A 27715-nucleotide genomic window follows, 5' to 3' on the forward strand; every position below is an offset into this window, starting at 1 on the left:
TTTTTCTTTATCATAGTAAATACATTTTTGATATGTATGAGGTTGAAGTTTTTTATATTAAATATTTTTAATTATTTTTAATTGGAAGGTTGGAAATAGGTTTTGTTACACGTACCAAAATGTAGGTACAATATTTCTATACATAGGTATTATATTAAATACATTACCTATGATTTTTATAATATATTTTAACTTAAATCCATCAGCTGTCACCTTTCGGAACATTTGTAAATGTTATAAAATTAGGAGATCAATAAAATGTAAGAAAAACAATTAGGGATGCTAAAATACATCCTGCCACTCTCTAAATTACGCGCGCAAGAACCCAGGTAGTATGAAATAGAGTTGGAGCAGGATAAAGGGAAACCTTCAAGATTTTGGTTTAATACTCAGAGTTAAAATAAATTTTATTATGAGAATCACTCTGTATAATGATGAACTAAGGACTTATTTGTGATTGTTATCAATAACTTATTAGTTATCACATTTTATATGAACATTGAAGAGTAAACTGTTCAACCACAGAATAACGTTCAACGTTCAAGTTCATCTAATGCAGATTTTAGAGCTGTTAAATATTTATGACAAAAGCTTACTCGTTTTTAGATTAAAAAAAAATTAATTAAGTTGCTACTTGCTACAGTTAACTTGCTACCTGGCATCTTGTATAGATTGTTGTTGACATTGTACAAATATTAGTTTCAACGTATTATTATTTCTATATTCACTTTAAGTTTAATATTTAAAAGTTTTATAATTATGCTTAACTCCAAAATGAATTTGATAGCAAAAAAAACAAACATTGCAAACTCTTTCATTATTTTCAGGTAAAAAAATAACTAATACTAATTTTTTTTTAAGTAAATGATGTAATATGTTTTTACAATTATGACAATTTAGTATTATACTTTTGCTTATTTTAAAAAGAGTTGAAATTTCAGATCCTTAACACAAAATTATGTTAAAGAGACAGTAAATGCTCACGAAGTAGAACATCATTCCAATATGAAAGACTATTGGTGGGACAGCAATGGACCACTGAATACATTACACTCTTTTAATCCATTGAGGTGATTTATAATTAACACTTTCAAGAGTATATAATTAATTATTGTATTTAAGATTATTAAAATTAATGTTGAATTAGAGTTTCGTTTATAATAAATGGATTAACAAATATGAAAAAAATTGAAACAAAAAACATTGGAACTCGTCAAAGCTTAGAAAATATAAAAATACTTGATGTTGGTTGTGGTGGTGGAGTTTTAACTGAGGTATAGTTAAAAATTTAAATTGAAGTATACGTTAATACTTATAAATTATTTTAAAAGCTTGTATCTATATTTAGGCATTAGCACGTCTTGGCGGTAATGTAACCGGAATAGATCCCAGTAAAGAACTAATAACAGTCGCCAATGATCATTCTGTGATTCTTAGAAATAAAAATATCAAGTAATTAAACAGAAAAATATTTCATTTATAATATTTTTAATATTTTTCTTTTTCTTTGTAGATATTTCAATGAATCGGTTGAAGAGCATGTATTATCAAACACAGAATCATATGATGCAATTGTAACTTCAGAAGTTTTGGAGCATGTATCTAATAAATATGGCTTTTTAACAAACTGTATTGATTGTTTAAAGGTAACTCTATTATTTTAATGTACATACTTGGATATGAAATATGTTTTCTTCGTTTTTTGATTTTTCATAAATGACATCAATTTAACTGTCTATGGCAAAATATTGTTTTGTTTTATTTCAAGTATAGTTTCATTTGTATTGAAATCATTGGATTGAAAAGCTAGTTATGAGTCATATTTATGTTTGTAAAGATTCCTAACTACATGTTTTGTTTGAAATGTTGAATTAACTATATTTAGTATCAAGCACTATCTTATGTAAAATAGTTTGTTTACAATTATAACATTTTATAATTGTATTTTATTGCATTTTTATACCAAACACTCAAAATGTAATTTTTTTAATATTAAGATTTATTTTAATAATAATAATTCATCAATCAGTAACTCTTGACTTAATAGTTAATTTTGTTTTAAACCAACTATGGCACAACAAATAGTTGCATCAAGCTGTGATGACTATTTTATAAATATTAATAAGAACTAAAACAATTATTTATTTTTTTTTTTTTACAGCCTGGAGGATCTTTGTTTATAACAACCCCAAATAGAACGATTTGCTCATGGTTAAGTGTTAAAGTTATAGGAGAAACATTTGATTTTATACCAAAAGGTACACATGAATGGGAAAAATTTATATGTCCTCATGAATTGCAGTCAATTTTAGAAATAAATTGTAAGTATAAATTATTATATTATTTGTTATTGTCTATAATAATTGTAGTTTTCTTACAAAGGCAAACATATTATAAGATTATCAAATTTTAGTTAAAACATTTTAACATTTATATTAATTTATTTTTTGTTCTAACTTTATTCATCCAGGTAAATGTGATACTATTTCAATTAATGGACTATCTTATAATCCTTTTACAAACCGATGGAGTTGGACTAATTCAACAGATGTATCTTATGCCATACACGCAGTGAAAAGTACATAGCCTGTAGCTACTACCTATCATTAATTATTACTTTGTATTAACCATTATATTATATTATGATAATATTTGTATAAATTTATTTGTTATAGCACTATTAAGTTATAATATAAATATTCAATTTATTTCTATTTTTTGATTATTAGATGTGCTAAAATGTGTTTTTACCATCATTAAACAATATTGTTATTGTTATTATTATTCTTGAATTATCTAAGTAATGTGTTTTTAATTTAAATAATTTTTATATATATTTATACATCACTGCATTATTTTCCTACATCCAAATGGATATGCAAGTCCTAATCCTATTAATTACTGTAATTATTGATTATAAATACTAGTATTTATAATTAATGTTGTAATATACAAATAAATATAATATTGCATAAACCAGTAACTATTTAATAAAAAAATAAATTTCCATATTATAAAAAGAGACCTAAGGTAATAAATTACTTACTCAAGATTAAGCCAATACAACACTCATAAGTTAACATGCAAAAATACGAATCGCTAACAATAACTTGGCTTGGAAAAATTATCCGAATATTTTGACAGTTGCAAACATCTAGAATTATTATTTTATTTAAGTTTAAAAAAGCAATAAAATATTAAAACAATAAACATAAAATATTTAAGGTTTATTTCTATATTGTATTATGTTTATTATACAATGTAACATTATATTTATGTTAATTATACATTCATCAATTTAAATGTTGTTATGTTAGCTGTTGAGCTAGACACTTTATTTTATATAAATGTGTATTACACAAAACTAGATTAAAAATGATCATCTAGTTATGGTAATACAAAACGTATTAAATCGACTTCCACGTCAACAGAATTTTGTTTATGAAATTTATAAGACGCTGGTAGATCAAATCTTAACTCTGCAATAACCTTAGAATGAACACCCAATTGTTTTGCCATGGCTATAACGCGTTTTCTCGTGCTTGTTTTATGGAGTGAATATACTGCTTTAGTAGCAAGACTTAAAGCCATTTTTAAGAATACTAGATCGGCTCCCTTTTCTCTTGTTCCAAAAGGTGGATTCATTATAACAGTATCAAATGCTTTAAGTTGCATATTTTTATCAATTTTTTTTACATCACATAAAATAAAATCACATTGGCCTAAAACATCACGATCAGCAGCATTTTCTACACTCAACGAAAGAGCAGATGGATCTATATCAAAACCTACAAAACAAATAAAACATACAAAAATGATTATTTTTAAACATCCTAACACTATAATGTAGACTGCAGAATAAATATAACCTGTACAATATTGAGCACCTAACAAAGCGGCACCAATACTCAATACTCCTGAACCACATCCTAGATCAGCAACACATTTACCAGTAATGTCACCATACACGAATTGAGCTGTATGCAGAACACAAGCAGCAATATGAGATGATGTAGTGTATTGTTCTAGTTCAATTTTTGGGTTTTCAAATGTTTCAATATCTTCAAGTGCATGCTGTAAATGCTTTAACTTCATTGTTCCCGCCGCCATGATTGAGTATTATTTTTCAATACGAGGTAGGACAGGAAGTATAGAATTACCAAATGCTGAATCTGTGGTGATGAAGAATCCTGCAGATTGCAAAGCTTGGGCACGTTGAAAGTGACTATCAGATGTTCCCTAAAAACATTGCGTTAATATTAAAATTAGATAAACATTTTAGCTATAAAAACAAAATATTTTTATTATTTTAGGAACTAATATCAAAAAGTACTATGAGCAATCAATATTAAGAATATCAAATACTGATATTAATAAAATAATTATACTATACAATATATTATAATAAAATATTGATAGATAAATAATGAATGAAGACTAAGTATAATGAATCGTTTCATAGGTTTTAAAATAAATATAACTGAAAATTTAATTAGCATGGATATTTATATATTATTATATTATATACAATATAACTATAGAACCTTTGTTCAAAAATGTTAATAAAATTATTTTTAAACAAATACTCAAGTATTGAAACATCTATTAAGAATGTACATAGTATAAGTAACATTTATATATAGTATATGGTATATGATCGTTGAACTAGATCAGCTGATGCTAAATTGTCATACCGGAGTTGTAGGATGAGAAACTGTTGGAGGAGTTGGAACAGCACCGGTTTTTAATAATATCTGTTTTTTCAGTTCCAAGTCTTCGAGTATCTTTCGATTTTGAATACCTTAAAAAACATTAGAATATTTCATGAATTATCGTTATACAATTTTAAAATATATAAAAATAGTTATGTAAATACCTCTTGCGTTTTGGGCTGGAAAAGACATTACCATTCACAGCTAATATATTTAATTAACATTAAAAACAATTTAGAAGAAATTAAAAATTAAAGAATAACGTTATGTAATGTTGACAGTCCACCAATGTTCACTGATAATTTTTGTCAATTATAATGAGTGGCGAGTCTGGAACTTATGGTGATAATTGATTGACGAATACCGATTGGTCGGGACTAGAGAGTATCTATCAAGTTTGAGTATCAATGTAGTATGTACCGAACTTGGTTCATAGTTGTTAACTTGTAAATTATGTCCAACGATATTATCATTTATCATATTACACAAATGATAAATATTATCACCCCAACTTAAATACTCACATGTACGAGCTGCACAGTGAGAACAATTTTATGGTTACGTACCACCTAGATCCCGCGACAAGTAGATCCATATACGTCAACTAGATTCCTTTGGACATTTAGAACCTCTAAATTATGAAATTTTATGAAGTATAAGTTACATGGTGTTAGTAAAATCTCTAATTCCATTAATTATGATATTAGATTCGATGTTTTAAATAAGTAGTAACGTTTCATTATATTCTAATATACACGATATATGAACTATCGATTTTGTTAATGTAGAATTTATATATAATTTTTAAAAGAACTTGCTCAAATACCTATTTATTATAATAGGTAAGTATATTAAAACCTATAGTATACAGGGTGACTATACTTATTTACAAACATTGTATGGCCATTTATTCCTTTAATGTTAAATTTATGTTGGACTTTCAAATTTTAGAGTTAACTTTGCCTAAAGGTCATATTTTTAAATTCAAATACACAAAAGTTGTACATTGTTTAAGCTATGTCATATAACGGTATAAACTTATTTTTTCAAATGAAAAATAACCTTTTATTGCAAATAATTAAGCAAATTATTTTTTTGAAAATATTTATCAAACTACATCCACATAGATAATAATCGTGAAAAATGGTTTTAAAAAACTTCAAAATAGAGATAAATATGTAAGTAATATTTAATCTAGTAAATACAATAAAACAGTTTTTGCGAAGTATAAAATATTGATGAATTTATACTACCTAATCAACATACTTTTTAAATTAGCATAGCCTCCATATTTTCCAAAACTATATACAGTAGAACATCGATTATTCGCATTAATTGGGATCGAGCTGGTGCGAATAATCAAATAAGCATTAAAAATAAAGTTAAAAACTAATTTACTGTGTGTAAAATGTACCTATAATATGATACATTAGATAGACCCATAGAAGAAAAAAAATAATCTCTTATTTCATATAATATAAACACGACAAAACGAACATAGCTAACGATAACTAAATTAAATTAAACTAAAAATAAATTTGTACAATTTTGTGGTGCGGATAATCGACGTTCTACTGTATTATCATGGATGGACGGTGGTCTTATGCTCGGTGGCGTATTTTGTATGTTTTTTTTTTTTTTTTGGGGGGGGGTCCAGATATATAGATATATATTTATTTGTTAATTGGTTGCAATATTTTTGTTTTACATCTACTACCACAAAGCTCATAATATACTCAACAAATATTGTAATGAAACATTTTTATTTATTTAATTAAAAGTAGTAATTTTATGTAATTTAAATCATACGGGTATAAAATACCTACTGTAAACATAATTGTTACTATGTATTTTGTTTGTTAAATTTGATACCCAATGATGCTATAAGAATAAGTTTTATAAATAATTAAAAATATAATAGGATAATAACAGGGCCGGACTGGTTAGGGTGCGGCCCATTGTCTCAAATATAATAGCGGCCCTACTCTCTCTGACCATAGGCGTATTTAGTCAAATACAACATAATTAATAAATAACTTAATTAAATTCATATATAGTATACAAATAATTAATTAAACCCAATAAGTATAAAATTTCACGATAAAAGTTTTAATAAAAGCGATTAAGAATATTTTATAATTTCCAAGACATCTTGGAATTCAACCTCCTCAAAACAAGTTTTTCTGCTGACATCATCATAAAGGTCTCTAATCGTTCTTGGTTCAATGAGGAACGTAAACTATTTTTATTATTTTCAGAGTGCTAAATGCACGTTCACAGTTAACTTGACTAACTGATAAACTTAAAACAAATTCATATACAGCATATAAATTTGACAACGTTAATCTATTTTTAGCAAAACTAAATGTTCATATTTACTAGGAAATGGTTTATGATTAAAGAATAAAGATAAACGAGAATCGAGACGATATCGAATCTAAAGTCTAAAACTCATAATTATACCTATACATAATACTAATATAATATTCTATATACTGCTAAACTACTAATACAATTATTACATTATGCCAAATTACACCTATGTAACTATGTCTCACATAATTCTATTATGTCGGATTACTATATTAAAGTAGTTACTTATGTACCGATAAAATTGTATTTACAAGGCAACGATCCAAAACCCTTCTAAAGACAGCGGCCCACTGTCCTCTAGGACAGTAAACCACTGGGCCAGTCCTGGATAATAAGTACATTATTTAAAACTAAATTTATTTTCCTTCCTAATTAGTTTGACTTATTTATACAGAAAAAAAATTCAATATTTAATGTCGATAAATTTTGAAGGGAATTTGGCAAACAATAATATGTGATTCGTTATGAACTAATTTAAAATTAGTTTATGACTATATAATATTAAATTAGTTTATAACGAATCACATATTATTATTTGCCGAATTCCTTTCAAAATTTATCGACATTAAATATTGAATTATTTGAATTTATTTTGGTTTGGGGGGTGTCTAGACACCGTGGTGTCACATAAGGTTAAATAACTTCAAAATCCAAATGGGTACAATCACATATTCACATGCAAACATTTGTATTTTATTATAAGACTCAAATACCTACGTAATCAATGTGTCAGTAAATTAGTAAAATATTAAGTTTCAAATTTACATGAAATAAAAATAAAATCATTAATAAAATACACAATAATTAGTAAATAAAAATCTATGTAAATTCAATATTTTAAGTAATAAAGTAATAGATATTAGATACATACAATATTTCTGGCAATATTAAACTTGACTAGCTTTTGTTAGTGTCTTTGTAAAATAAGAACTAATATAATAACTACTTGGAGTCTTTTTATAACAAGTCAAAGAATATTTTTTTTTTTCAAAACTATTTTATTGTAATACTTTATAAAAGGTTAATATTTCTCGTTTCTTGATATAAATAATTATTTAATTTGTATTTAATAAAAAAATGTATGCAAGGTAACTATAAGATAAGAATAACAGTGTTAAGTAATTTTCCACACCACCTTTATTATTAAACGACGTACAATAACATTGTCCGTATTGTTTAATAATTTTATGAGGTATTACACGAGGCGCGTTTTTTTATTGTGGTGTCCCCAGTAGGCCTAATCCTCATTGTAAGCGAGAACGCATCATATGCAGGGGCGTATTTAGGTAGGGACTTTGGGTACCGTCACAACAAATGTGTGCCATAGAGGAATAGAATACTATAATATTTATATAACATGGTGTTCTATGGTATTAACAGTTTCACCATTGCGCGGCGTAGAAGTTTTTTAGTTTTTTTTTTACTGGATGGGGAGGCAGCAAAATATGTGTTACCCTTATTCTAAAATTCCTAAATATGCCACTGATTATATGAATGCATTCAAATAATAAAAAAAAAATATACAACAACTTAAACTATGTAGATATCAATAATACTATATAATTTATTTCAATAAGGAAACCTAGGAATAAAAATACGATTTTCGCTATTGTACAAGCTACAAACACGGGTAATGTGTATAATATGTGTGTTGCCGGCCGGCGATAGTCAATGTGTTGGATGAGTGGATGAGAGATGAGCGCTAACGCGTAAGGGGACAACTAAATAAAAATTATTATAATATAATATAAAATAAAAAATATATATATATAAAAAAAAAAATATTAAATATTAAATAAAAAGTAATAAAATACTTATATATTATATACTACTTCATTAAAACTACATTACATACTAAAAATAATTTAATAAGTCTATGTACTAAGTCCTTATACTTATACTTAGGTATATTTATTATATATACACACAGTCGGCACATTTTCCATCAGCTCAATGACACATTGTTTGTCGGTGAATAGTCTATGATCCAGCCAAATGTTCGGTTCCTATAAAACTTCAACTAATGTGCAGATTAAATGTAATTTAAAGTTACAGAAAAAACAATTTTAATGTTTAAGAAATCTGTTTTGGTGTTTTTTTATTTTTGAATTTAAATTAATTTTAAATTTTATATTTATAATTGGTCAGTTAAAAAATTTAAACAAGATTATAGTACAATGCCATTTAACTTTCTGTTCGGTGGCCAATTTAAACATACACAAAGACGTTAGCTATTTGATAAGAAAAAAAATTTATAAAAAGTTGAAATAAAAGAACACATAAAACCGTAGTACAGTATATTATATGAAAAAAACCATAAAAGTTAAATACAACTTAAGTAAATATTCATAATATACTGTACTACTGTTCAAAAAATTATACTATAAAACAAACACATCCTGACCACACTTGATATTAAGATGAGCTTCTTATTAATGCTGCAAATCTTCCTCCGGGTTGAGTTACAGCCAACACATTTCCCATCAGCTTTGTGACAACAAATTCTTCTTCACGAATAAATATTATATATTTATATATAGTATACTGTACTTACTTCGATTCTAAAAATTATAATATAATACAAACAAATCCTTTCGACAGTTGATATAAAGATGAGCTCTTATTGATGCTGCCAATCTTCCTCCGGGTTGAAACGAAGCCGAGTGCCGACACATTTTCTATCAGGTCGAGCCACCACTGCAGGTGTTAATGAGTTTATGGCATAAACAGTTTAAAACTAATCTACATAATATTTTGAATACTTCTCTGTGAGTGTTAAATAATAATACACGAATTGATGTCTTTAAATAATATTTTTGTAATAACTTAAAACAAAATAGATAACTATACCTATAATCGTTATTTTTCGTTAAAATATTCAGTTTTGTCAATATTAAAATTTGGTATATGTACTAACAGTAGCGCCGAACACGGGTATGAACTGGGGAAAATTCCCCAGAAATATTTATGAATGGATGGGTGATAATCAAAAATAATTTGTTTTGCAGTATCTTGTATGTGTATAGTTAGAAATAAATATAGTACCATTCGAACGTAACTAACTAAACATTTTTTTAGTAGGTGGGTCTAACACCAGCATTTTTTCCCATAACATGAAATATAGATCGGCGTCACTGGACTTACGACTAACCTCTGAGACTGGGAGTGAGAATATGAATAAAATTAAAACTTTTAAGCAATAATTATAATATAATACTAGCTATAGTTATATACTATTCTGATATTAATATAAAAAAACATGTGACCAGACATGAGTTATGGCTATTTTAACTGAGAAGTGAAATGTTCAGTAACTTCAGTTACTACATTTTAATTTTTATTAGATGTACAAACGAAACCTAACATTATGTAAGCTTTATTTATGAAATAATTTATGTGTATATTATTAAAACATTAGATTATAATAAAAATTATTTTTTAATTGTCTATTAAACAAAAATAACAACTGTTATACTAGTGTTAATACGATATAATAACTTAAAAGCATTTAAATACATTGATAATTAAAAATTAATAATACTAATTAGGTACTAAATTAATTAATTTGTAAAATCCTTAGGATTATTTTAATCCTCCGTCAATTAGATCCTCATGCGTCATTTTAATCTCGCGTCAGTTAGTCACTGGGATCTAACTGTCGAGGGATCTATGTGACCGTTCACCCAATTTAATTATATTATCCTATATCCATGCGAAAATAACAGACTGTCGACTACACGAGATCTTAAATCGTGCTCTCAAGACAACGTTATTACTTATTTTTAAAAATCTAATTTAACCTAAAAAATCGATTTTTAAATTTTACTCCACCCCTCCTTTTGACAGATAATATTGTTATTATTAAATTTTTGTGATTATCGTAATATATTTTAGTTTTCATTTTTCAAACTTTTTTATTGTTGCCAAACAGTGTTACGATTTTTTGAAATATTTTTAATTACTTAATTTTGTTTTTGTTTAACAGTTGATTTTTCTATTTGACAAAGTTTTAATTTTAATTTTAAAATGAGTACTACTGTAGATGAAGAATTTAACAAAAGTAACATAGTAATTAATGAAGCTAAGGATGATTCATTCCAGAAAATTTCTCGTATAAATTTACAACTCAATAAATTAAATACTTTTAAAAAATAATTTTAAATGTTTATATGCTTTCTAAGGTCCTGTAAAGACAATATTGTATGAAGGACTTCAAGAAAAGGATGTAGGAATTACAGAATTTACAACATCTATTCCTGGGATTTCTGGTATATTAAAACACAGGTGAATTAAAGCCCAATTTTTTTTTTTTATTCAGTGTTAATCATATAACAATACACCTTTTAGGTTGTCTGATTTTCAAGTGAATGAAATTGCGTTAGATGGAACAGTTGTGCGACTTACAAGTCGCACTGTTCCAGAAAAGGAAGCCGAAGATCCTAATTTGGAAGGTAATTCATAAAAACATTAATGTATATTTACTTTCAAAATCTTAACTTATTGACTGTGTTTTAGATGCTGTTGATGAAACTGGTTTATGTGAGAAATATTCAAAGGATATTGATGAATTGGTAGAATTACAGAGTACCAAAAGCATTGAAATCAATGTAATGCTTATAATAATCATAATGATGAATATTATATTTTTATATTGATTTATTAATCGTTATTTAGGTAGATGGATTAACTAAAGAACAACGCAAATCAATTCATAATTTTTTAAAATTCAAGTATGGTAGTAAAGTTAGCACTAACACTAAAAAAGATGATCAGAACAAACAGTTTATAGTCATAAGATTATCTACACTTGTTAAAAATGGTTAGTTATAATATAAGATGATATGATTATTTTATTGTACTTTGAAAAAAATGAAAAGTTGAAAAAGTTGGATTACTTAGATTAATTTTAATACTTTAGTGTTATTACGTGTCACTTAATATTATATACATTTTTTTTCAGATAGACAAACATGGCCTAAATCTAGACCTGAATATCTCCATTTTGCATTACATAAATGTAACATGGACACAACAAATGTTGTGAGTATTCTTTCAAAACAACTGAGGTAATATTTGAATTTTTAAGATTTATTTTGTATAAATATTATGCATTATTTGATTTAACATTATTATGTATAAATTGTATAATTAAATCCAGTGAAAGTTTATGAATAGGTGCCTGATGTTTATACAAAAACCATACTGTTTTATGATATTAATCATACTATTCTATTATTTCTATAGTTTATATAAAATTTTATAGGCAAGTATAAAAGTAAAATTGTTAACTTTTACAAAGTGATGTGTACAGTTATTGTTATATTACAGCATTTGAGACTTGTTCAACTTTCATTATTTCAATCTTCATGAACTTGATAAGAACTGACTGAATTAGGAATGTAAAATGGTGCAAATTTAACGTATGAAATGTTGATGCATAGATGTTTAGATATTTTATCCATGTTACTGAAGTCATTCATAAATATTTTGTTTCGGTTCAAGAATTTGTTATGCATCTGTTGGATGGAAACAATTGTGTCCCATTAATCATTATTTTTGCTTCACAATGATTTTTAAATTACAAATTTCAATATTATTTTTTTTTTTTACAAAAACTTACTATTCTTTATTTTATATTTATAGTGCTTATTAAGAGGATTTCAGCACACTATTTATTTTCATTATCTCGCTCACAGTTGTATAATAGGTCAATTTACTCTCATTCTAAAGCTAGCAATAAACAGTTGGTTCTCTAAACGCAAATTTGCTTTATAGCACTTACATCTGCTTAGTGTGCACTGCCTTATATTTTTCTCGTGAGCTGTTACTATAAACATTTAAGAACTCATAAAGGCTGAAAATTACAAATTTGAATTAAGAAAACAATACATTCACATATCAAGTTGTCTCTATCTTGAAATCTTAAAATTAAACCAAATATGTATTCAGCAGAATCTATTTTGTATTATTATTTTCAATATTATAGTGATACAAATTAGGTAAGAATATTATCTAGGGTAATTTTTAGACTTATTGATATTTGAATTTTAGAGTAAATATAAGTATTTTAAATAGTCATAAATATTAATGCTTAATTAATAACTAATTTTAAAATTAAAAAATAAATATACAAGATGCTCTAGATAATATTTTTTCCTTTTAATTTGATAAACCAATTTACTATAATATTGAAACTAACACAAATCAATTCTTCAAAATGCAGATTTAATGTCTTTTAAATTGTATCTACTACTACTAAAGCTCAGATGTTATTAGGTAATATTGTTAAATATTTCAATTTAAAATTAATTAAATAATTTAATTATTTTAATTAGGTTAAAATTGTACATTATTTATTTAAAAAAATTGAAATGTTATTATTGTGTTATCATTTTATCAAAATATAATTTTTATGTTCTAATATATAAATAAACATTTATCAACATTTGTATTTGTTGTAGAGTGAAAGTTAATACAATTAAACATGCGGGCACAAAAGATAAACGTGGAAATACAACTCAAATGTTATCAGTTCGAAAATTAAATGCTAATAGTGTAGCAAAAGTTAATGCCAGAAATATATGGACTGGTAACTATGTATACAAAGATTCTACTCTTAAATTAGGTTCCTTAAAAGGAAATAGGTTTCGCATTGTTTTAAGGTAATTTTTATACTTTTATTTTAAAATTAATTTTATTTATAAAAAAAGAAAAATGATAAATGTTTCTAAATAACTGTCAAACAATTTAAAATTTATTATTTTTTTATACTTATATACTTTGTTTATGATGCATAAATAATTGTATTTATGGCTTTAAATTACATACAGTTTTTTTATTTTTTTTTATTACAGATAGTTGTTTATATGATTGTTTATTATTTTAGAAATATTAAAGGAAATGATGAAGAAGTATCTAATGCTGTTGAAATGTTAAAATTGCACGGGTTCATTAATTATTATGGTTTACAAAGATTTGGTAGCTCAGTTGTATCTCCCACCTATGTTGTTGGAAAGTCCTTGGCTTGTGGTAACTGTGAAGAGGTATAAATATCATGTATATCATTAGCATTGCTTACTATATCATAAATATTATGTATATTTAATGTATTTTATTTTCTTGTTAAGGCTATTGAGCATATTTTAAAACCTAGACCTCTGGAGAGTGCCTTTGAGAATGACACTGATCGTGCTAGATCAGTATGGTGGAAAACTAGAGACCCAAAATTGGCTTTAAAAGAATTATCAAAAAAAAATTATTCAGTTGAAGCAAAAATAATACGATCATTAGCTTTTAATGGTCCTAAAGCTTATGTTAATGCTTTTCAAATTGTAAGAAAACTAATAATTACTTTGTTTATCAATATTTTTTAATTTCATTATTATGAATGTGGTAGATTCCAAGAAACCTGGTGTTATTATATCTTCATTCTTACCAAAGTTTAATGTGGAACAAGATTGTATCACAACGTATTCAAAAGTTTGGTTTGAAGCCAATTGTAGGTGACTTGGTGTTCAAAGACAATGAATCAAAAGAAATACTTGATGAAGTTATTGATGGAGAAGAAATCAAAGAAGAAGACGAAGAAGAAGAAACTGATGTAAATAATGTAAAATTTCCAGAAGTTGAAACAATATCAGAAGAAAATTTATCCAAGTATACTATTTTTGATGTTGTGTATCCATTACCAGGTTGTGATGTAAGTTATCCAACAAATGAAATAGGAAAATGGTATATTGATCTTTTAGCAAAAGATGACTTAACTTCTGAAAAACTTTCAAAGAAAAACAAGTAAGTTTTTTATTCCTTATGAAGTTGTGACATTACAACTATTTAATTAATATGTTTACTTTGTAGACTGTTTTCACTGAAAGGCACTTATAGGTCTATTGTATCTAAAGCCGAAGATATAGTCTGGACTACCATTAATCATAATGATTTAAATGATGATTTGTTATTGTCTGATATTGAAGTAATAGAAAATAAACAACCATTTATTTCTGTACCAGGTGATTAATAAAATAATATAAATATTGAAATTGTATAGTATAACTAATAAATAAATGTTATTCTTTTATTATAGATGGTTCTTTCAAATCATTGTCAATCGAATTCTCTCTGCGCCCTTCCAATTATGCTACCATGGTTGTAAGACAAATAACCAAACAGGACACTTCGTCTCACACACAAGCTTCATTGTGCAAAATTTCAAACAATAATAAACGAGACTTTATATCTACAGAAGAAGAGGATAACACCAGTAAAAAAATAAGACTTGATGTACCCACAGAAGACTAAATTAAGACATAATATTTTGTTATATTTACTAAATAATATAATAATATCTAAAAAGTTGATTATTGCCGTTACGTTTTGGTTTATCTGTGGCATGTCTTGGCATGCCTTTCCACGTTGATTTTTTTTCCAAAACCTCGGCCACAAGTTTTGCAGTTGTACGTCCATTCACCAGAATGTGATGACATGTGGGCACGCAAGTTCCCCGGAGTTGGGTAGGACTTGTCGCATGCATTACATTTATGTGGTTTTACCTGAAACCATATTGTCACTTTGGTGTATTATATTTTTAAGTATAATTGATTATTATGTATTTGTGGATTCAATGACTGGTCAAAATATTTCTAAAATTTTATATAATCAAAATAAAAAAAATTTAAAACATAGGTGTCTATTATAATTTAATGTTATAATAGTCTCACCAGAATAATACTTTAGCTTTAGCTGAGAAAATGGTAATTGTTAAAAAACGACAAAATTATTATTCTTAAGGTATACAAGAACCAAAATTGTAATTAATTTTAATTTTAAGGTTAATTTCCAATAACAGCAAATTATGCCAGGATTATTACATTATTTTGATAGCAGTTGTCATTTTTAACCCTATGGTCAAACCACAGAATAATGAATATAATATATAAACAATATAAACCCTCGATTTTTAATATTTTATTATTATTACAATATCTTTTTAAATTAATTAATTGTTTATTATTTTTAAATCATTATTTATTTATATTTTATACTTATTATTACTTCCTTATTTAACCATTATATTTTATTATTAAAAAAAAGTATTATTTTTTGTTATTGATCGTGGTAAGTATAACGTGTGATGAACCATTCAATTTTATTTAGAACTTTCAAAAGTAAATTAATGTCCTTATCATTTTCAATAGCAAATGCACTAAAATAAGGGAATAGTACATATATCACAGATTTTAATAATATTGGAATTTTGAATTATCCACGATATATTTAAGGTAAACACTTTTTTTATGTTGCGATTTTCCCTTATATAAATATGAAACTTTAATGATTAGACCAAAACTTAGAGGTATTTACGATTTAAAGTTAACCAAATTCAACTGTATAGGTATTGTATTTGTATAATTAACAATATTTAGAATATTCTTTATACATACGAGTAGGTACATAAATATCTACACAATACTGAACTACGAAAGAATTTTGATTGGTTTATTCCGAAATTTAGTTGGTCAACTCAAATTTTATTGCCGTTGTTTCGGTGCTATTAATAACGTGTTATTTTATCTATCCAAAACCCAAACCCAATGAGATTTATGAATAGGTAAAATGTACCTACTACCTATTCAAATTTTTAGTACAAACTACAAAGTATGTATGATTTATCTATATTATTTAAAACACAATTTATTTATATTTAAATATATTAGGATATTGTTTTGTTGAGAAATTTTTGTTTAGTGACATATACCTATACTACAGTTATTCAAGGTTTACACAAAGTCAACAAAACAGCAATATTCTATATTTTCCGAAAAATAGGAGACAAAATGCAAACATTTTTGGGACATTATCCGAACTGGTGTAGGTAATAATTTTCGTGTTTCTGGAGATATTTTGATTCCCTTCAAAAGAGGTAAACACTAAAAGTTCAAACGGTTTCTGTTTTGTTCCTGTTTTCGACAGCATTCGTCTTACTGGTGTCTAGTATAAAGGTATAAGCGAGTGTTGACACAACATCCGATAAATTGTATTACTAGTATAGGTATCGGTATGCATCTGTTTTGTGTTTAATATATTATACGAGTACTTACATATATGTTGTATTAAACTAATATTTCGTCTCGTTTATATGTTTAATTTTGTCTTTCTGTTGTAAATGAAAAGTGTATGTTTTGTCGGATTACTGAAAACCTAGAATTGCAACAATGTACAGGTCTTATAATGCGCATTGTAAACGTCATCGCAGGTATTATTACAAATTAATGTACCGTCTTCCGTCACATCATGATATGTCATAATTCATAAGTTAAGACGACTTTTATGCATTAACCATTATTATATATTAAATTATGGTTTAACTTAAATTTTTCCGGTGTAAAATTTTAGGTAAAAATACTTCTTTTAGTACCTATTTACTATACTTATATAGTTATACATCACTACGAAAAAAAAATTGAAACGTGCAACTTTTAACAATGTATGTAAATATTAGGTTGTTTTTTTTATCAAACAACACTCATTATTTCAAAACTTATTAACGTTTTTGAAAATATTTTTTTTACATAATTTCTAGTTGAAATAAAACAACATTTTTTAAGTTTTTTTACTTTTGAGAACGACGATATACATTTTTAATTTCATATTCAGGAGTAGAATATTTTTTGGAGTATTTCAATACGTAAAAATCGAAATCCGGAAGAGTAGTTTATGAATTATCTTAGCGGAGTATAGTAAATCAACATTTCGTAAGGTGTCTATAGATATATAGATTATAGGTATACCGTATACATCAATACAATATAATCACCAGGGAAATACATTCAGAAGTGTTACTCTTATGGTGATAAAGTGAATTTAGAAATATAGGTAAACATGTAGATTGTAGGGTCCTATATAGAATTTTTTAAGAAAACATTAAATACCTAACATATTTTATTTTCAATTTATTAACCTCAATACAGTGTATTTTAACTCATATAAAGACCTCAAAAAAAGAAAGAAGTTTTTTTAATGTGTTATGATCAAAACTATTATAAAAAACATATTATGTCCGGAGTTACATCACAATCCGAACACTCCAGACTTGTGTTATATGTTATACGACAATATCTACTCAAAGTTCTAAATTTTTCGAAATATTTTGACCTAAGTGAACATCCGTTTACTTTGGAATGTGTCATTCTATGGTAGTACAGGTTCGAACTGGCTGTAAACGTTTTGCCGCAAATTGGACATGCGTGTGGTCGCTCGCCGCTATGGATGCGTTTATGTGTGTTCAATGCGCTGGACGTGGAAAACGCTTTGTCGCACTGGGCGCAAGCGTGAGGACGTTCTCCTGTGAACAGACGTGCGACGATAAGTCATTTAAATTTATCGACAATTTAATTGAATAGGTAATAATTATGAATTATTCCCAGGTTAGTAATATTTTTATAGCTTTATAGGTATTATTAGGAGGTAGCTAATCAGCGGTACATTTAGACATTTTTTTAAGGGGGTTATATTATTTATATATTCAGTAAATCAATTATAAATTACATTTTAAATTATTATAAGAAAAAAATATATAATAAAAACATGAATATTTAAAATGTAGTAGTTCATTGTCAGGGTGGAAGGGGGCACGTGCCCCCGTGCACGGTGCACAAGAGATCCGCCACTGTTGCTAATATTGTCAGTTGTTACAATCGTCGTTTTTTCTAAATTGTTTTTCACAGATACCCGGAAATGTTTTCAAGTTATTATTTGTAAGTACAGTAAATTATCAATATTATATGTACTTAGGTATCTGAGGGTCGATAATTTATTTGAATCACTTTGATATATTATTTGGATTTCATTTTACAGACCAAGAAATCAGCCAATTGGCAGAAGTGGCCGTTAAATTAAAAACAATTAAAATAGGCGGGTGTAGCCGCGTAGGTGTTAATATTGTAATTAATAATAATTATATATTATAATTTACATTAAATCAAACAGTTTATTACCTTGTAGATTGTTAGTGTGAATAATATATAATCGTAATATGTAAAAAATAATAGTGGGTAAATCCGACAATGGTTCGTATTAAAAACGTATAATTTTAGTTTTATAAACTTACAGAAAATCTTTCTCAGATAAGTTGGTAGGTACATACATTTTTAATTTTTAACAAAATAAAAAAACAAGTAACGTTATCATTATACATAATAATTATTTTTTGTGTAAGTACAATAACCAATAAGTATATTTAAAGAGTTGTGTCTCAGAATGTATTAAAAATGTTTATAGCTTATAATGTTTAACAACATTTAATAATCCCCCGTAAAATACAAGAATAAAAATTAAATGAGATCTTGTTTATAAGTTTGATACTATGTTTATAATTAGTGAATCTAATAGTTTTTTTCTGTAAAAAACAAAATCATACATATTATATTGTCATCTCACCTGTATGGGTTCTTACGTGCCTTTTTAAAAGCGACGGCCGATCAAAACCCTTTGCGCAAACCTCGCAAAACAATTTGTATGGTTTTTTTGATTTGACATGACGCGACGTCAAAGCACTCCTTACCGACAAATCCAATGGTTTTAAATCGGCAGAATCATCTTAAAAAAACTCGCGATATTAAGTTAATGTCATTTATTTTCATTTACGCGGGTAATTTAAATAGGCATATATAATATCTTATATTCATACACCTACCTATTAATCTCGGTCTACAATTACTTTTGAAATTATCACACATTTTTTTTAAGTCTATATAATATCATGCGAGTAAAGACTACCGACACCTTCTCGTGATCCACCGTACCTACTTTCACGAAGTATACACACATACACAAGAGTCAATAAATCACTTAGATACATACCTATCGTAAACACCTCATACACCAATGAAAAGCTCTTTATAGAATGTATAATAACTTATAACAAATGGTTCTGGTCGGTGCTTAACTCTATTTTTTTTCCAATTTCAATAAACTATAATTTACTGTGTTAAACAATGAAATATAGCTGGTATAATATGGGTCGTTCTCAAAACCTATTCTAAATATAAAATACTAGCTGTCCCGACACGGCGTTGCCCGCGTATTGCAAAAATATTGAGGGTCTTAATCGAGATAAAAACTATCCTATAACGGTGTAAACAATTTCATCAAAATCGGTTCAGTAGTTTCAGAGTTCATCCCGGACAAACACTAGCTGTGACATGAGATTTTTATATGTAAGATAGTACTTCCCAGGAACAATGGGGGAAATGGGAGAAATTTCCCCTACAAAATAAATACTGTAGCGGCAGAGCCCCCACGACTTCATGGCCTATTTATATTTACATTTAGTCCACAATACCTAAACAGTATTCTATAATTTTGTTCAGCAAGTAATGCATTATATCTGTCAGTAATTTAAAACACTGAATATCATATTAATTGGCAGAAAAATACATAATATGAACTTTAATAATTATTTATTATTTTTCATTCCGGAAAAATAAATTTTGTTTTGCCTACAATTTTTATACCTATATGATTTTGATTTGTTTAATAAATATTTATAAGAAAAAAATGTAATTAAACCTATGTACGCATTTCCTCGGCACAGGTGCTGTAAAAATTGGGGAGGGGGTGGAAATGAAGCACCAAAAAAATAAACACCCCTATTTTTGCTTCTATGCCCTCTAGAAAAAAACTTGAAAAGTTTTTGCCCCACGGCAAAAAAATCGTTCTAGCGTCCTTGGTGCTTCCTAAAAAATTTACACGGCAATAATAACGCGTAAAAATATTCGATTCAAAATAATAATTTTAATTTCAAAATTTAAGGGGAATAAAAGCAAATAAATGAAATAATATGAAGAAATTATAAAATTCCCATTAAACATAATTTTCTTTTACTTTTGAAAAACATCTGAAAATTACCCACTCGGCATTCAGAAATTCCCAATAACAACAAAAAATTGTTTGTCACATTATTTTGTATTTAACTATCTTATCTCATAAGAAATAATTTTATTATCTGAAAATACCCGGGCTAGCATACAAGATTTAAATTTGTAATTTTTTGTTAATTTAAGTTCTTATTAGACAACAGCCTCAATCTCATCATTTCAAGCGTATCTACAACAGACCTAGTTGACAAAAAATAATCATCGTTATATTATGTTCCTATACGCGATATCTTTAGTATAAATAAGCACGGAAGTACTCGCTTACTCTATTATTGTTATAATTATTAGATAGACTACGGAGATCAGAAGTATATGCGATGCGAATCACAAGTGTAAGAATTTTTTTTTATTATTTCAATATGAAAATCTCTTTTGTTTTCATACAGATTTTACAAATTTAATTTAATACAAATTAATTACATGGAACGTTGTGTATAATATATGACATTATAATATAAAATATATAATACCATTGTAATATTAATATACTGGATGATCCATTTAACGTAGCACATATATTAATTATTATTTCAAAAACTATTAACGTAAATATTTTTTTACATAATTCTAAGTCGTTAAAAACAACGTTTCTCTATACAAATAGATTTTTATTATATTTTAGCGTTATATTTTTTTATAACTAAAATACTAAACATTTAATATATTTTTAATACTTTATTCTAAAACAGAATATTTTTTGGAGTTCTTTAATATTATAAAAAAATCAAAATTTCGGAGAGAAATTTATCAGATAAATGTCTATTTAAAATATTGATGAGTAGAGTGATTTTACCGTTGTAGGTCCCTCACAAAATGAAGGTCCATTACTCCGTTCATCTAAACATTAAAAATATACTTTTAACTAAATACTCGTCCGAAATTTAATTTTTATAGAAAAATGCTTCAAGTAATATTGTGTTTAGGAATATCAAAATGTACACACTGTCGTTAAAAAGAAAAAAATTGATAACATTAAAAAAAACGTAATTTGTTTTTGTGTAGTAATTTAAAATTTCATAAAACAAATATTTTCGTTGTCGTTTAAAACATTTTCAAAAACGTTAGTTTCTCTGTAACAATGAGCGCGCCTTACGTCATGATAAATTGATCATCCCGTGCATAATACCATCGTAACGATTGAGCGGGTGTGGCGGTAGTCAATCATCATGGGTATTAGTACCCGTGCCTGACGCTCCATTTGAAATTTCCGCTTCTGTCCGTCTTAACGAAACTGTAAACGGGTTTTCGGTCGCCGAAACGGTCGCCGTCGCTGCGGTCGGTCGCGTCTGAACTGTCGGCCGGTTCCGGTCCCGCGTCGCCGACCTGCCGCTTGATCCTGAACGAACTGTGCACCACGTGGTCGGCGACCGTGCCCTGCGACAGCGGCCCGTCAAACTGGCCAGTGAACGGCATTTGGAACGGGTCCACGTATTGGTAATGGTGGTTATGACTGTTATGGTGCTGTAGTTGGTGCAAATGGTTGTTGTTGTTGCTGTTAAACCGGAACGCGTTTGGTTCGGCAAACGAAGGCGGCGGCCGGAGCGGCTGTTGTTGAGCGGTCTTCGGCGTGCCCCAATACACGTTTTTGTTGGACGCCGACGGCCGTATGACGGCGTCTAGCGGCGTGAACTTGGTGTTGGTCGCTGCGGCGGAGCCGTCAAACCCTCCTCCGCCGAAGAACAGAGATCCGCCACTTGGATTCGGTGGGTACTGTTTGTTGTTGCGCACCGAGCCCGCGGCCTCCGGGCCAAAATCTTGCTGGAAGAACGTTTGGCTACTGGCGCCGGATGGCTGTTCCGGGACGCCGGCGAACGGGGGCGTGAGTATATCGCTCGCGTCGAAACCCAATTCCCAGCGACCGCCGTTTTGTTGCTGTTGCTGGTGGTTGGCCGCGGGGTCGTTCGCTTGCAGCGTCGGCGTGTACGGAGTGAACTGTTCCAGTGGCGGGTTGGCGAACGTCAGGCTGTGCACCTGATTGCTGGGAGACGACGTCTGCACCGCGATCGAACCGAGTGGCGTCGGCGGCGGCGGCGGTTGAGCCTGTGTCGAGGGAAAACCGCCCCCACCGCCGCCGCCGCCGATGCCTACGCTGGGCGTGAACGGCGACGTGTGCACCGGCACGGGCGCCGACGGTGCGGTTAGCGGTACGAGCGGTGGCGGCTGCGGCGCCTGTACGTTTTGGACGTGCGACTCTGGCCGGTTCAGTGGTGTCGATTCACCGCCGGCTGGTGGCTGAAAGCTCTGCAGCAGCTGAAAGTCGGCGTTCGGCGGTGGAGTCAGATAATCGATAGGCGCCCGGCTGTCGGCCGTCAGATCTACCGTGGACGCCAGGTCCGCGGGTTGCTGCATCTGGCCACCGGCCTGCATCGATTGCAGTGGCGGCGGTGACACGGCCACCGTGAACATACTTTGCTGGTGATGGTGATGGTCTTGCAGGCCTCCGATCCGGGCCACGGTGTGCGACTGTACCGGTACGTTTTGCCGGCGAGCTCTCAGCAGACCTGTTAACGTGATGCGTCAAGTGTAGTATTATATGAGTGTATAATATGTGTATTTCTTTCTAGTGAACGTATAGAAAACGTTAAGGCCACCGGATAGTTAATATTATCATATAATAACAGACATATTTTTAATCCAGCGCGAAGCTTTGTCTGATTGAAAATATTTTAAATGGTCGATAACACGCGTAAACTCCTCGCGTTGAGTACAAATCTGTTTTCATAATATTTATATCGTTTCACTATATCGGACTTAAATAGGATGATTTTTAGTATATACACATGTGTGAAAATAAACAACGAATATCGGTACCTAATTTATTAACATAACATTAAATATAAATTAGGATAAATAATGTGAAAAAGGAGTGCAGACCCGCTGCTATAGGTTTGCCCCTGTAGAATTTTGTTAATATTTATTAATGTTATTTTTATTTCTAATGTAAATTTATTTGAACGCACGTTTGTTTTATTCATTTGTGTACTATTTTCGCTACCAAAATTAAAACTTTATCACACTTACGTGGGTACTTATGTGGGAAGGAATAATAAAATGTCGTTTCAGACATTTACTTTGCTATACCTCGGTCGTCATATTCGCGATATACCCATAGCTAGGTATGTCTTTCAAAACACAATTTTTTACTTTGACCGGCGCAACTAGGAAACATTGCAAAATAATCGAACATGCCTATCCAGATATTATATTTTACAGGCACCTATAAAATATATACCCTTATTACCATCAAAAAACGATTATCATAACATGGCTTGCAATATAAATGACTTATGGAATAACGTGCGCTATGCCAATATACCATAGTGGCAGTGATGGTGGACAATATAAACCTCGCGAATTTGTACTTGTACCAACATGTTAATATAGGTACTACATACATAATATTATACATGAATACGCTATTTTACGTTGCGAAAACAGCGACGGCCGTTATATAAAATCAAATCTCGTACGCAACAATAACGAGACATTTTATTACACGAAATTTTTTGACTACCCCATAAATGTGAACCGCCAGATTTTATTACGTGTCCTCGCACAGCTATATGCAGCTGGTCATTGTATATTCGTTCGAGTTTTATACCTTCTGGGGCTTCTGGTTTACGACGTGATTGCTGCGTTAACGTAAAATTGATATGAGATTTTTTGAAACATTTTATGATTTTATTTAAAGTTAATCGGCGCAGAGTGCAGTTAGAGTATATATAGGTACGTCACTTCGTTGTTTTTTTTACCAAACATTTAGAATGTAACGTAAATGCGTATACTTTTCAACGAATAACATATTAACGCAAGTTATGGTCGTTATAATAATACAATTAAAAAATCCAACGTTTATGTTAGCAGTGACACGTGGGTATATATTTTAGTATAACGCCAATATTGATATTACATATATTGCAATAAAATAAAATATATTATTTTTTATACCCTGCAACGGATGCAATATTAAATTATAATATATAATGTATTATGACATATAGCAATAATGGTTATGTGGATATAGTAAAAAAATAGTTATAAAAATAATAATGTGTTTAGCTATACCTGTCTTGAAATCGCGTTCGATGACGTATATCTTTTTGACTTCGAATAATACCGCGACGGATACGGTCGAGAGGAACACCTGTAAAAATATACATGCATTTGATTTTCATTAAACGTGACATCTGAACAACGGCGGGTACCTTATGAGATCAACATGGTCGCGTTATTGTTAATGTATTTTTTGTGATTTTATGATATTATATATGTTTTCGTTTTGTTTTTGATTACGTAACAATATCCACATGCTCAAGCGGATCAAAAAGAAAAGGAGGCCAAGAAAACATATAACATGTTACTTTTCTTTATTGTCCGTTGATTACCTGGTGCGTTTTTTCCCTACATGTCCCCGCCGTATTCTTTTCATCTGAAAACCGTCACTAATATTGGGCTGATACGCAAGGGAAAGTGCCATCAATGTGACAAAAAACATCATATTTATATATATATATATATTATAGCTGATGTGAATAAATATATAACATATAATAATAATATGTATGTGTATAGAATGGGGAAGGACAATAGTTTTAGACGAGTAAGTTAAAAATTATCGCCAAATTTGTGAACTTTACATTTCACATGCCTTGGTAAATCTAAACATTAGGTTTGATTTTATTGTTTTATGTTAATTTTAAACATCAGTAAAATATAGAAATATAAAACTACACGTGTAATTTAGTTGATTCTACACGAATTTGCAATACTTATAAAAAGCAGAGGATAAAATTTAAAGTAATTAACGAAAAAAAAATGTTAAGAACAGGGATTGATATTAAGTTTGATGATATTTCTTACACACCGCAATAATATATATTAAACAAAAGTACATATTTTTTACTCTTTTCTGAGATTTAAATAACAATATTTTCATCTACATAGAATTTAAATTGACAAATTACATTGATATAAGTTTTTAACAACCATCAGTTATTTACGACATGGCCATTAACTAATTTTTACGTTTTATTTAAATAACAGATTTAAAATAAAATAAATTAGGCTTTACAAAAATAACAAAAAGAGATTTCTCAAAGAATCTTAATACCCATAGAAAATAAATGTATTTTCTGTCATAGTTTAATCAATCGAGCAATCATTTTTATTTTTTTTATACCAAAAATATGTTAAAGTAGGTTATTTTAAAGAACTGTCAAGAATAATGGTTTTTATTAAATCTACTAAAATAATAAAAAAGTAGTTAATTTTTATAGTAGGTACGTTAAAAATATTATCTGTTAGCATTACAATAGTATACAAATTATAAAATATCAAATTCAAACTGTCTAGAAATCAAAATTATCTAATACTTTTTAAATAGTGTGAGTGTAATATTAGCTGCATAACGTATATAAACTGCATTAAAGTAATATTTAATACATGGGTATAGAATACATAATATGCTTATTAGAAATACTAAGCGCTAAAAAATTTAAACAATCGACTTACTAGAACTACACAATTGATGTTAGTCTATAGAAAATATAATATAATATAAACAATGTATTTTTATATAGTTTATTTATTTTTATTGTATTAAGAACACGAATATCATAAACTTTTTTGTATGTATATTATAAATACACATATTTGCATTCTAACAATAAACATTTTACATGGCATACTCAAACTTCAAATATATACAATAGTATTGTCAATATTTGTACAATATATTATATTTTCATTCAATTTTGGAAAAATACTTTATTTACTTACCAAACAATAATAGAAAAACTGCATTATTAAAAGTGATTAAAACTATTTAAAAACTAAGTTAAAAGAAAATATAATAACTGTATAAACAATATTAATATATGTTATTATTAAAATGATGTAGGAGGTATAAATTATTGTTGTTGGAGTAGATCACTATTATTCAGTTGCTTCGACGTGTGTCTACAACGTACAGATTGACTTTTTACTGTGGTTGACATTAGAACCGTCTAGGCTGGTTTCTCCTGTTCCCCTCCACGTTACGTTTCATAAGAAATATATTTATTTGTTATTGTATTTTATCATGAAAGAAATGATATTATTTTACAATTATAATGTTCCCACCTCTTATGAAAACAATCAATTCAAATGTCAAATCGTACTTATTGTTAGATTGTTAGCACAAAGACTCTGATCTATACGATTTATTTAGTTATGATGATTACGTGTATGTTGTTAACACAAAGTTAATCGATAAAGTTCATTTAATTTGATTTTAAAATAAACCTATTACATCTAGGTTAGTTTCAAATACATAATTACGTCATAGATAGACGATAAATGATAATAATGACAATTCAATATTTTATTAAATAACGAAAGTATATTACCTAAACCTATAGCGAAATAACTTCAATTAATAAACTGTCTGTGACATGTGTTATTAATTATCGATCTTAGGATCCAGCAAAATATTAATTAATATGTAATAACGACTTTTTAAATTTATTTTAATTTAATTTCAAAATTATAGCTTTTAGGTATTAAAATTTGACATTTTAAGATAGAGTTACTAAAATACTTTATAATCATTATCATATTAAAAAAATATGTTTAAAATGTTAAATTACGTAATAATTATTTTATTTTAAATAATAGTCGTGTTTTGTTCTGTAAATAAGCACTATATTAAACTTATTT

The 27715-nt window shown here is 28.3% G+C and overlaps 6 protein-coding genes across 6 annotated transcripts; 2 read left to right on the plus strand and 4 right to left on the minus strand.

Annotated features, from left to right (window-relative positions):
* Positions 1-506: 506 nt before the first annotated feature.
* Positions 507-2708, plus strand: LOC113560636 (ubiquinone biosynthesis O-methyltransferase, mitochondrial). Its single transcript, XM_026966639.1, has 7 exons — positions 507-827; positions 942-1070; positions 1148-1274; positions 1349-1452; positions 1514-1646; positions 2162-2321; positions 2471-2708. The coding sequence occupies exons 1-7, from the start codon at positions 760-762 to the stop codon at positions 2584-2586; spliced, it is 837 nt and encodes a 278-aa protein (XP_026822440.1). The 5' UTR covers positions 507-759; the 3' UTR covers positions 2587-2708.
* A 504-nt stretch (positions 2709-3212) lies between these two features.
* LOC113560637 (methyltransferase-like protein 5) lies at positions 3213-4185 on the minus strand. The gene is made up of 2 exons (XM_026966640.1): positions 3870-4185; positions 3213-3788 (listed from the first exon to the last, which is right to left on the minus strand). Exons 1-2 carry the CDS (start codon positions 4108-4110, stop codon positions 3388-3390), a joined length of 642 nt encoding a protein of 213 aa, XP_026822441.1. The 5' UTR covers positions 4111-4185; the 3' UTR covers positions 3213-3387.
* Positions 4092-5158, minus strand: LOC113560638 (SOSS complex subunit C homolog). Its single transcript, XM_026966641.1, has 3 exons — positions 4877-5158; positions 4695-4801; positions 4092-4239 (listed from the first exon to the last, which is right to left on the minus strand). The coding sequence occupies exons 1-3, from the start codon at positions 4908-4910 to the stop codon at positions 4120-4122; spliced, it is 261 nt and encodes an 86-aa protein (XP_026822442.1). The 5' UTR covers positions 4911-5158; the 3' UTR covers positions 4092-4119.
* A 5833-nt stretch (positions 5159-10991) lies between these two features.
* Positions 10992-15454, plus strand: LOC113560682 (pseudouridylate synthase 7 homolog). Its single transcript, XM_026966711.1, has 12 exons — positions 10992-11196; positions 11267-11369; positions 11433-11536; positions 11601-11692; positions 11760-11904; positions 12046-12151; positions 13547-13747; positions 13972-14128; positions 14213-14416; positions 14482-14876; positions 14943-15094; positions 15169-15454. The coding sequence occupies exons 1-12, from the start codon at positions 11112-11114 to the stop codon at positions 15381-15383; spliced, it is 1959 nt and encodes a 652-aa protein (XP_026822512.1). The 5' UTR covers positions 10992-11111; the 3' UTR covers positions 15384-15454.
* LOC113560688 (zinc finger protein 486-like) lies at positions 15444-19819 on the minus strand. Its single transcript, XM_026966716.1, has 4 exons — positions 19777-19819; positions 19521-19679; positions 18257-18426; positions 15444-15634 (listed from the first exon to the last, which is right to left on the minus strand). The coding sequence occupies exons 1-4, from the start codon at positions 19817-19819 to the stop codon at positions 15464-15466; spliced, it is 543 nt and encodes a 180-aa protein (XP_026822517.1). The 3' UTR covers positions 15444-15463.
* A 1843-nt stretch (positions 19820-21662) lies between these two features.
* Positions 21663-26973, minus strand: LOC113560683. Its single transcript, XM_026966712.1, has 3 exons — positions 26798-26973; positions 25085-25163; positions 21663-23520 (listed from the first exon to the last, which is right to left on the minus strand). Exons 1-3 carry the CDS (start codon positions 26819-26821, stop codon positions 22193-22195), a joined length of 1431 nt encoding a protein of 476 aa, XP_026822513.1. The 5' UTR covers positions 26822-26973; the 3' UTR covers positions 21663-22192.
* Positions 26974-27715: the final 742 nt, after the last annotated feature.

The sequence above is a fragment of the Rhopalosiphum maidis genome, chromosome 1 (assembly GCF_003676215.2).
Source record: "Rhopalosiphum maidis isolate BTI-1 chromosome 1, ASM367621v3, whole genome shotgun sequence".
Taxonomy (NCBI): Eukaryota; Metazoa; Arthropoda; class Insecta; order Hemiptera; family Aphididae; genus Rhopalosiphum; species Rhopalosiphum maidis.

Coding starts and splice junctions, on each gene's coding strand:
- LOC113560636 (XM_026966639.1), top strand. CDS start 760: ATGCTTAACTCCAAAATGAATTTGATAGCAAAAAAAACAAACATTGCA. Junction 828..941: donor AACTCTTTCATTATTTTCAG/GTAAAAAAATAA, acceptor TTGAAATTTCAG/ATCCTTAACACAAAATTATG. Junction 2,322..2,470: donor GTCAATTTTAGAAATAAATT/GTAAGTATAAAT, acceptor TTATTCATCCAG/GTAAATGTGATACTATTTCA.
- LOC113560637 (XM_026966640.1), bottom strand. CDS start 4,110: ATGGCGGCGGGAACAATGAAGTTAAAGCATTTACAGCATGCACTTGAA. Junction 3,789..3,869: donor AGGTGCTCAATATTGTACAG/GTTATATTTATT, acceptor TTTGTTTTGTAG/GTTTTGATATAGATCCATCT.
- LOC113560638 (XM_026966641.1), bottom strand. CDS start 4,910: ATGGTAATGTCTTTTCCAGCCCAAAACGCAAGAG. Junction 4,802..4,876: donor TCCAGCCCAAAACGCAAGAG/GTATTTACATAA, acceptor ATGTTTTTTAAG/GTATTCAAAATCGAAAGATA. Junction 4,240..4,694: donor TTTCTCATCCTACAACTCCG/GTATGACAATTT, acceptor CAATGTTTTTAG/GGAACATCTGATAGTCACTT.
- LOC113560682 (XM_026966711.1), top strand. CDS start 11,112: ATGAGTACTACTGTAGATGAAGAATTTAACAAAAGTAACATAGTAATT. Junction 11,537..11,600: donor CGAAGATCCTAATTTGGAAG/GTAATTCATAAA, acceptor ACTGTGTTTTAG/ATGCTGTTGATGAAACTGGT. Junction 14,417..14,481: donor ATGTTAATGCTTTTCAAATT/GTAAGAAAACTA, acceptor TGAATGTGGTAG/ATTCCAAGAAACCTGGTGTT.
- LOC113560688 (XM_026966716.1), bottom strand. CDS start 19,819: ATGTGTGATAATTTCAAAAGTAATTGTAGACCGAGATTAATAG. Junction 18,427..19,520: donor GCACGTAAGAACCCATACAG/GTGAGATGACAA, acceptor GTCTGTTCACAG/GAGAACGTCCTCACGCTTGC. Junction 15,635..18,256: donor ATAGAATGACACATTCCAAA/GTAAACGGATGT, acceptor ATATGGTTTCAG/GTAAAACCACATAAATGTAA.
- LOC113560683 (XM_026966712.1), bottom strand. CDS start 26,821: ATGCAGTTTTTCTATTATTGTTTG. Junction 25,164..26,797: donor AGTTTTTCTATTATTGTTTG/GTAAGTAAATAA, acceptor ATATTTTTACAG/GTGTTCCTCTCGACCGTATC. Junction 23,521..25,084: donor CGAACGCGATTTCAAGACAG/GTATAGCTAAAC, acceptor TCACGTTAACAG/GTCTGCTGAGAGCTCGCCGG.